The sequence below is a fragment of the Oncorhynchus tshawytscha genome, unplaced genomic scaffold, assembly GCF_018296145.1.
Source record: "Oncorhynchus tshawytscha isolate Ot180627B unplaced genomic scaffold, Otsh_v2.0 Un_contig_6931_pilon_pilon, whole genome shotgun sequence".
Taxonomy (NCBI): Eukaryota; Metazoa; Chordata; class Actinopteri; order Salmoniformes; family Salmonidae; genus Oncorhynchus; species Oncorhynchus tshawytscha.
This window is the reverse complement of record NW_024609442.1, coordinates 165,001-174,684: the sequence shown is the minus strand read 5'-3', so window position 1 is coordinate 174,684 and position 9,684 is coordinate 165,001. Positions and strand designations below refer to the sequence as shown.

At 50.7% G+C, this 9,684-nt stretch overlaps 1 protein-coding gene across 1 annotated transcript in view; it reads left to right on the top strand.

Moving 5' to 3' along the window:
* Positions 1 to 1,047: 1,047 nt before the first annotated feature.
* Positions 1,048 to 9,684, top strand: part of LOC112240825 (CCR4-NOT transcription complex subunit 2) — a gene marked incomplete at its 5' end in the record, with an annotated part of 17,900 nt that continues 9,263 nt past the window's right edge. The window contains 4 exon segments of the mRNA XM_042315335.1: positions 1,048 to 1,168; positions 6,455 to 6,611; positions 9,287 to 9,348; positions 9,446 to 9,495. Of these exon segments, the coding sequence (XP_042171269.1) occupies positions 1,048 to 1,168; positions 6,455 to 6,611; positions 9,287 to 9,348; positions 9,446 to 9,495 (390 nt within the window).

The following is a 9,684-nucleotide window of genomic DNA, read 5'->3' as shown; positions in this document are numbered from 1 at the left end:
CTCTTCCTGTCTCTCTCTGCTTCTCTTCCTGTCTCTCTCTGCTTCTCTTCCTGTCTCTCTCTGCTTCTCTTCCTGTCTCTCTCTGCTTCTCTTCCTGTCTCTCTCTGCTTCTCTTCCTGTCTCTCTCTCTGCTTCTCTTCCTGTCTCTCTCTCTGCTTCTCTTCCTGTCTCTCTCTCTGCTTCTCTTCCTGTCTCTCTCTCTGCTTCTCTTCCTGTCTCTCTCTCTGCTTCTCTTCCTGTCTCTCTCTCTGCTTCTCTTCCTGTCTCTCTCTCTGCTTCTCTTCCTGTCTCTCTCTCTCTACTCTGCTTCTCTTCCTGTCTCTCTCTCTGCTTCTCTTCCTGTCTCTCTCTCTGCTTCTCTTCCTGTCTCTCTCTCTGCTTCTCTTCCTGTCTCTCTCTGCTTCTCTTCCTGTCTCTCTCTGCTTCTCTTCCTGTCTCTCTCTCCAGAATCTACTCTGCTTCTCTTCCTGTTCCTCTCTCAGAATCTACTCTGCTTCTCTTCCTGTTCCTCTCTGCTTCTCTTCCTGTCTCTCTCTGCTTCTCTTCCTGTCTCTCTCTGCTTCTCTTCCTGTCTCTCTCCTGCTTCTCTTCCTGTCTCTCTCTGCTTCTCTTCCTGTCTCTCTCTCCAGAATCTACTCTGCTTCTCTTCCTGTTCCTCTCTCTCCAGAATCTACTCTGCTTCTCTTCCTGTTCCTCTCTGCTTCTCTTCCTGTCTCTCTCCAGAATCTACTCTGCTTCTCTTCCTGTTCCTCTCTCTCCAGAATCTACTCTGCTTCTCTTCCTGTCTCTCTCTCCAGAATCTACTCTGCTTCTCTTCCTGTCCCTCTCTCCAGAATCTACTCTGCTTCTCTTCCTGCCTCTCTCTCCAGAATCTACTCTGCTTCTCTTCCTGTCTCTCTTTCCAGAATCTACTCTGCTTCTCTTCCTGCCTCTCTCTCCAGAATCTACTCTGCTTCTCTTCCTGCCTCTCTCTCCAGAATCTACTCTGCTTCTCTTCCTTTCTCTCCAGAATCTAAACCCTGCTTCTCTTCCTGTTACCTCTTTCAGAATCTAAACTCTTCAGGTAAGACTTCCAGCAGCACAGACGGGCCCAAGTTCCCCGGGGACAAGAGCTCAACAGCCCAGAACAACAACCAGTTGAAGAAAGGCATACAGGTGTTACCGGACGGTGAGGCTCCATTCCTCTCTCTGTCCTTCACTCTGTCCTTCACTCTGTCCTTCTCTCTGTCCTTCTCTCTGTCCTTCACTCTGTCCTTCTCTCTGTCCTTCTCTCTGTCCTTCTCTCTGTCCTTCTCTCTGTCCTTCTCTCTGTCCTTCACTCTGTCCTTCTCTCTGTCCTTCACTCTGTCCTTCTCTCTGTCCTTCTCTCTGTCCTTCTCTCTGTCCTTCTCTCTGTCCTTCTCTCTGTCCTTCACTCTGTCCTTCACTCTGTCCTTCACTCTGTCCTTCACTCTGTCCTTCACTCTGTCCTTCACTCTGTCCTTCACTCTGTCCTTCTCTCTGTCCAACCTTTCACCTGTCACAGGACAGGACCTGACTAGGAAGACCTGGTATAGGTGATGACTAGGAAGACCTGGTATAGGTGATGACTAGGAAGACCTGGTGTAGGTGATGACTATGAAGACCTGGTGTAGGTGATGACTATGAAGACCTGGTGTAGGTGATGACTATGAAGACCTGGTGTAGGTGATGACTATGAAGACCTGGTGTAGGTGATGACTATGAAGACCTGGTGTAGGTGATGACTAGGAAGACCTGGTGTAGGTGATGACTATGAAGACCTGGTGTAGGTGATGACTATGAAGACCTGGTGTAGGTGATGACTAGGAAGACCTGGTATAGGTGATGACTATGAAGACCTGGTGTAGGTGATGACTATGAAGACCTGGTGTAGGTGATGACTATGAAGACCTGGTGTAGGTGATGACTAGGAAGACCTGGTGTAGGTGATGACTAGGAAGACCTGGTGTAGGTGATGACTATGAAGACCTGGTGTAGGTGATGACTATGAAGACCTGGTGTAGGTGATGACTAGGAAGACCTGGTGTAGGTGATGACTAGGAAGACCTGGTGTAGGTGATGACTAGGAAGACCTGGTGTAGGTGATGACTAGGAAGACCTGGTGTAGGTGATGACTAGGAAGACCTGGTGTAGGTGATGACTAGGAAGACCTGGTGTAGGTGATGACTAGGAAGACCTGGTGTAGGTGATGACTAGGAAGACCTGGTGTAGGTGATGACTAGGAAGACCTGGTGTAGGTGATGACTAGGAAGACCTGGTGTAGGTGATGACTAGGAAGACCTGGTGTAGGTGATGACTAGGAAGACCTGATGACTATGAAGACCTGGTATAGGTGATGACTAGGAAGACCTGGTGTAGGTGATGACTAGGAAGACCTGGTGTAGGTGATGACTAGGAAGACCTGGTGTAGGTGATGACTAGGAAGACCTGGTGTAGGTGATGACTAGGAAGACCTGGTGTAGGTGATGACTAGGAAGACCTGGTGTTGGTGATGACTAGGAAGACCTGGTGTTGGTGATGACTAGGAAGACCTGGTGTAGGTGATGACTAGGAAGACCTGGTGTAGGAGATGACTAGGAAGACCTGGTGTAGGAGATGACTAGGAAGACCTGGTGTAGGAGATGACTAGGAAGACCTGGTATAGGTGATGACTATGAAGACCTGGTATAGGTGATGACTATGAAGACCTGGTGTAGGTGATGACTAGGAAGACCTGGTGTAGGTGCAGACTAGGAAGACCTGGTGTAGGTGATGACTAGGAAGACCTGGTGTAGGTGATGACTATGAAGACCTGGTGTAGGTGATGACTATGAAGACCTGGTGTAGGTGATGACTAGGAAGACCTGGTGTTGGTGATGACTAGGAAGACCTGGTGTAGGTGATGACTAGGAAGACCTGGTGTAGGTGATGACTAGGAAGACCTGGTGTTGGTGATGACTAGGAAGACCTGGTGTAGGTGATGACTAGGAAGACCTGGTGTTGGTGATGACTAGGAAGACCTGGTGTAGGTGATGACTAGGAAGACCTGGTGTTGGTGATGACTAGGAAGACCTGGTGTTGGTGATGACTAGGAAGACCTGGTGTAGGAGATGACTAGGAAGACCTGGTGTAGGAGATGACTAGGAAGACCTGGTGTAGGAGATGACTAGGAAGACCTGGTGTAGGAGATGACTAGGAAGACCTGGTGTTGGTGATGACTATGAAGACCTGGTGTAGGAGATGACTAGGAAGACCTGGTGTAGGAGATGACTAGGAAGACCTGGTGTAGGAGATGACTAGGAAGACCTGGTGTTGGTGATGACTATGAAGACCTGGTGTAGGTGATGACTAGGAAGACCTGGTGTAGGAGATGACTAGGAAGACCTGGTGTAGGAGATGACTAGGAAGACCTGGTGTAGGAGATGACTAGGAAGACCTGGTGTAGGTGATGACTATGAAGACCTGGTGTAGGAGATGACTAGGAAGACCTGGTGTAGGAGATGACTAGGAAGACCTGGTGTAGGAGATGACTAGGAAGACCTGGTGTTGGTGATGACTATGAAGACCTGGTGTAGGTGATGACTAGGAAGACCTGGTGTTGGTGATGACTAGGAAGACCTGGTGTAGGTGATGACTAGGAAGACCTGGTGTTGGTGATGACTAGGAAGACCTGGTGTTGGTGATGACTAGGAAGACCTGGTGTTGGTGATGACTAGGAAGACCTGGTGTAGGTGATGACTAGGAAGACCTGGTGTAGGTGATGACTATGAAGACCTGGTGTAGGTGATGACTATGAAGACCTGGTATAGGTGATGACTATGAAGACCTGGTATAGGTGATGACTAGGAAGACCTGGTGTAGGTGATGACTAGGAAGACCTGGTGTAGGTGATGACTAGGAAGACCTGGTGTAGGTGATGACTAGGAAGACCTGGTGTAGGTGATGACTATGAAGACCTGGTGTAGGTGATGACTAGGAAGACCTGGTGTAGGTGATGACTAGGAAGACCTGGTGTAGGTGATGACTAGGAAGACCTGGTGTAGGTGATGACTAGGAAGACCTTGTCCCCAGGGTGAGGGTTCGCTGCTTCTCTGGTCAAAAGCCCTGGATTAACACAGAGGTTGGGGCTAAACTAAAGATCAGGGCTACCACACGTAGAGGTATCGTAGACAACCCCGATGCTACGGCTGAGGACAGGAATAAGTACAAGAAGGCACGCTACGACCTCCGCCGAGTCATCAAACCAGCAAACGGACAAAACAAGAACAAGGTGGAATCCTCCTACACAGGTTCTGACGCCAGCCTCATGTGTCCCGGGGCTACAGACCATTACGGATTACAGAGGAAGAACCAGCCGTGATCTGTCCAACGATGCCTCTATCAGACGGTCGGCACGCTTTCACAACCACATGGAGCCGGGTGTGAGGGCCGTCGCCGACCCAGAGGATTGGGTGATCTCACTCTCCCAGGCCGACGTGAGAAGGGTCTTTAATCAGGTCAAGGCCGCGGAGCCCTGACGTTATTCCAGAGCGCAGGACCGCTGGCAGGCATATTTACAGTAATGTTCAACCTCTCCTTGTCCAAAGTCTGTCCCCACATGTTTTAAGATGTCCACCATGATTCCTGTTCCTAAGAACTCTAGGGTTCGTGCCACAACGACTACCGTCCTGTAGCAGTCACTTCTGTAATCATGAAGTGCTCTGATAGGCTGGTTAACCCCAGCCCCCTAGACCCACCCCCAATTTGCATACCGCCCCAACAGATCCATCGACGATGCGATCTCAACTGCTCTCCTCACTGTCCTCACCTACCTAGATGAGAGGGACACCTATGTGAAAATGCTGTTCATTGACTACAGCTCAGCGTTCAACACCTTAGTCCCCTTCAAGCTCATCACCAAGCTTAGGATTCTGGGTCTGGACACCTCCCCCTGCAACTGAATCTTGGGACTTTCTGACTGGCCAACTGCAGGTTGACCCTTAACACAGGGACCCCACAGGGGTGTGTGCTTAGTCCCCTCCTGTACTCCCTGTTAACCCACGACTGTGGCGCCACGCAGGTCTCCAACATTAAGTTAGCTGACGACGTGACGGTGGTGGACCTGATCACCGGCGACGATGAGTCAGCCTACAGGGAGGAGGTCCGTGACTTGACAGTGTGGTGCTGGAGCAACAACCTCTCCCTCAACGTCAACAAGACCAAGGAGCTGATCCTGGACTACAGGGAGGAGGTCCGTGACCTGACAGTGTGGTGCTGGAGCAACAACCTCAACGCCCTCCACATCGACGGGGTGCTAGTGGAGCGGGTTAAAGACTTAAAATGGTCCAAACACGCACTCCCAGTCGTTAAGATGTGACAGTGCCACCCCCCCAGGAGGTTGTAGAAGTTTGGCATGGGCCCTCCAATCGTCAAAAGGGTCTACAGCTGTACCCCTGAGAGCATGTTCACTGGCTGCATCACTGCTTGGTATGACGACCTGGATCACGTGACGCTGCAGAGGGTCGTACGGACAGCCCAGAACATCACTGCCCTGGGTCACGTGACGCTGCAGAGGGTCGTACGGACAGCCCAGAACATCACTGCCCTGGATCACGAGACGCTGCAGAGGGTCGCGGACAGCCCAGAACATCACTGCCCTGGATCACGTGACGCTGCAGAGGGTCGTACGGACAGCCCAGTACATCACTGCTTGGTATGACGACTGGATCACGTGACGCTGCAGAGGGTCGCGGACAGCCCAGTACATCACTGCCCTGGATCACGTGACGCTGCAGAGGGTCGTACGGACAGCCCAGAACATCACTGCCCTGGATCACGTGACGCTGCAGAGGGTCGTACGGACAGCCCAGAACATCACCGGGGCCGAGCTACACGCCACTTTTTAAACATTTCCTCTATATAGTATGGGTGCTCACTTTGTGCATTTCATATTTCTTGTATATTTCGTATTTTATATTTCCTTGTTTCTGCTTTATTTCTAGTAATGAGTTGATATTGATTACTGCATTGTTGTGTTTAGAGCTACAAGAAAGGCATTGGACTGTAGTTGTTCACGTGACATTACAACGTTTTAACTAAGACTTTTCCGTGGTCAGGAAAAATGTAACCTGGTCATTTTATCATCAGCCGGGCACAAAGGTCAACGTTCAACTCCAGTTTATAGATGGGGTCACACACACACACTCACACTCACACACACACACACACTCACACACTCACACTCACACTCACACTCACACTCACACTCACTCACTCACACTCACACTCACACTCACACTCACACTCACACTCACACACACTCACACTCACACTCACACTCACACTCACACTCACACTCACACTCACACTCACACTCACACTCACACTCACACTCAAACACACACACACACACACACACACACACACACATGAGGGTCCCATCCTCATTGGTCTTTCCTCTCCTCCTCCCCTCCAGGTCGCGTGACGAACATTCCTGGGGGCATGGTAACAGACCAGTTTGGGATGATTGGCTTGTTAACGTTCATCAGGGCAGCGGAGACAGACCCTGGCATGGTGCACCTGGCACTGGGCAGTGACCTGACAACACTAGGACTCAACCTCAACTCGCCAGAGTAAGTCTGGTCGTCTCTAGGACATTTAGAAACTCTCTCAACAGGACCTGGGAATAACTGATCCAGGAGCAGTTTAGGCTGCAGCCGTAGTTAGACTCTTATGGAGTCAGATGGAGTGAAGCTTCATTATCCATCAGTATATACAGTATAATAAACTGTCTGATGTGCTGTGAGGTGTAGCTGCTGTCTGTCTGATGTGTAGCTGCTGTCTGTCTGATGCGCTGTGAGGTGTAGCTGCTGTCTGTCTGATGTGCTGTGTGGTGTAGCTGCTGTCTGTCTGTGAGGAGTAGCTGCTGTCTGTCTGAGGAGTAGCTGCGGTCTGTCTGAGGAGTAGCTGCTGTCTGTCTGAGGAGTAGCTGATGTCTGTCTGAGGAGTAGCTGATGTCTGTCTGAGAAGTAGCTGCTGTCTGTCTGATGTGCTGTGAGGTGTAGCTGCTGTCTGTCTGATGTGTAGCTGCTGTCTGATGTGTAGCTGCTGTCTGTCTGATGTGCTGTGAGGTGTAGCTGCTGTCTGTCTGATGTGTAGCTGCTGTCTGTCTGGTGTGCTGTGTGGTGTAGCTGCTGTCTGGCTGTCTGTGAGGAGTAGCTGCTGTCTGTCTGAGGAGTAGCTGCTGTCTGTCTGAGGAGTAGCTGCTGTCTGTCTGAGGAGTAGCTGCTGTCTGTCTGGGGAGTAGCTGCTGTCTGTCTGAGGAGTAGCTGTCTGTCTGTGTAGCTGCTGTCCGTCTGATGTGCTGTGTGGTGTAGCCGCTGTCTGTGAGGAGTAGCTGCTGTCTGTCTGATGTGCTGTGTGGTGTAGCTGCTGCTGCTGTCTGTCTGTGAGGAGTAGCTGCTGTCTGTCTGTGAGGAGTAGCTGCTGTCTGTCTGTCTAATGTGATGTGAGGAGTAGCTGCTGTCTGTCTGTCTCATGTGCTGTGAGGAGTAGCTACTGTCTGTCTAATGTGATGTGCGTTCAGCTGACAGACGGTGTGCGTCTCGTTACACAGTAACAATACAATGTGGTCCAGCTGCTCCACTCTGCCTGTGTATGGTAACTGCTGTCTCTCTGTATGTGCTGTGTATGGTAACTGCTGTCTATCTGTCTGTGCTGTGTAGGGTAACTGCTGCCCGTCTGATGTGCTGTGTAGGGTAACTGCTGTCTCTCTGCCTGTGCTGTGTAGGGTAACTGCTGTGTAGGGTAACTGCTGTCTGTGCTGTGTAGGGTAACTGCTGCCCGTCCGATGTGCTGTGTAGGGTAACTGCTGTCTCTCTGTCTGTGCTGTGTAGGGTAACTGCTGCCCGTCTGATGTGCTGTGTAGGGTAACTGCTGTCTCTCTGTCTGTGTTGTGTAGGGTAACTGCTGTCTCTCTGTCTGTGCTGTGTAGGGTAACTGCTGTCTCTCTGTCTGTGCTGTGTAGGGTAACTGCTGTCTCTCTGTCTGTGCTGTGTAGGGTAACTGCTGTCTCTCTGTCTGTGCTGTGTAGGGTAACTGCTGTCTCTCTGTCTGTGTTGTGTAGGGTAACTGCTGTCTGTGCTGTGTAGGGTAACTGTTGTCTGTCTGATGTGCTGTGTAGGGTAACTGCTGTGTAGGGTAACTGCTGTCTGTGCTGTGTAGGGTACCTGCTGTCTGTGCTGTGTAGGGTAACTGCTGTCTGTGCTGTGTAGGGTGCCTGCTGTCTGTGCTGTGTAGGGTAACTGCTGTCTGTGTCTGTGGGTAGTGATGTGACTAGTTTCATTATCTACATAGCTGGAGGGTTAGTGGAGTTGCATCTCCTGTGTTTGGTGACGACGCCCCTCAGACCAAAGGCTTCTGTTAAGCATTTCTCATGCACCAAATGGCAGCTGTGTACTGTGTGTGTACTGTGTGTGCACTGTGTGTGTGCACTGTGTGTGTACTGTGTGTGCACTGTGTGTGTGCACTGTGTGTGTGCACTGTGTGTGCACTGTGTGTGTGCACTGTGTGTGTGCACTGTGTGTGTGCACTGTGTGTGTGCACTGTGTGTGTGCACTGTGTGTGTGTGCGCACTGTATACCACTGCACCGTGTGTGCGCGCACTGTGTAAAGATAACTGCTAAGCCACAGAAGGCTGTCTGAGCATAGCCTGTGTGTTGTCTCAGGGAGCCACACCCCTAACACCCGCCCACTCCGGATCACCTGCGCTATTTATTGGTCAGAGGTGAGCCAGCTCACCACCCAATACCACCCTGTATACCACTGCTGGCTTGATTCTAAAGCTAAGCAGGGTTGGTCCTGGTCGGTCCCTGGATGGGAGACCAGATGCTGCTGGAAGTGGTGTTGGAGGACCAGTAGGAGGCACTCTATCCTCTGGTCTAAAAAAAATAGCCCAAATATATCCCAGGCTGTTACGGGAACGGTGCGAGGAGTGGCTCTTTCACACACCTGTACACCTCTCTTGGCATCTCCCTCCTCCAGTCATAAGAAGATGAGCAACCTTCACTAATCAGTCATCCTGCTACATGTTGTCTCATCCTGACAGCCTGAGAGTAGTAGCAGGCAGCTGATCTCTGCTGTAGCCTCCTGAAAAACACACACTCACTGGACAATAGGCTGCTATTATGTCCAATTCTGTCTTTTTAAAAAAAAATCTAAAAACGAAAAGGTCACGCCATTGTAACCTGTTGACATGGCAACAAAATAATCTGTCTCTCTCCCGCATGACCACTTTCTCGTCCTTCAGAAACCTGTACCCCAAGTTTGCATCTCCCTGGGCGTCAGCACCGTGTCGACCCCAGGACATCGGTACGTATCCTACCCAGCCAGAGTGCTCTGGAGGTGGGATAGATTCTGCCAGTTTCCCCGTCTGGTTCTCTCTAACCACTTCTCTCTTCCCTTCCAGACTTCCATGTTCCATCTGAGTATTTAACCAACATTCACATAAGGGACAAGGTATGTACCTCAGAAACAGAATAAACCCAGGGTCGGGTTGCTGTTGGCCAACATGGCCACAACACACCACCATTCACCCTTATGGCAGCCCCCCCGCACCTCTCTGATTCAGACCTTCTTCTAAGTTGTTCATTAAGGATGGTGAAAGTACCTTTTCTAACCAGCTCAATGTAACGTGTCGTGGAGATT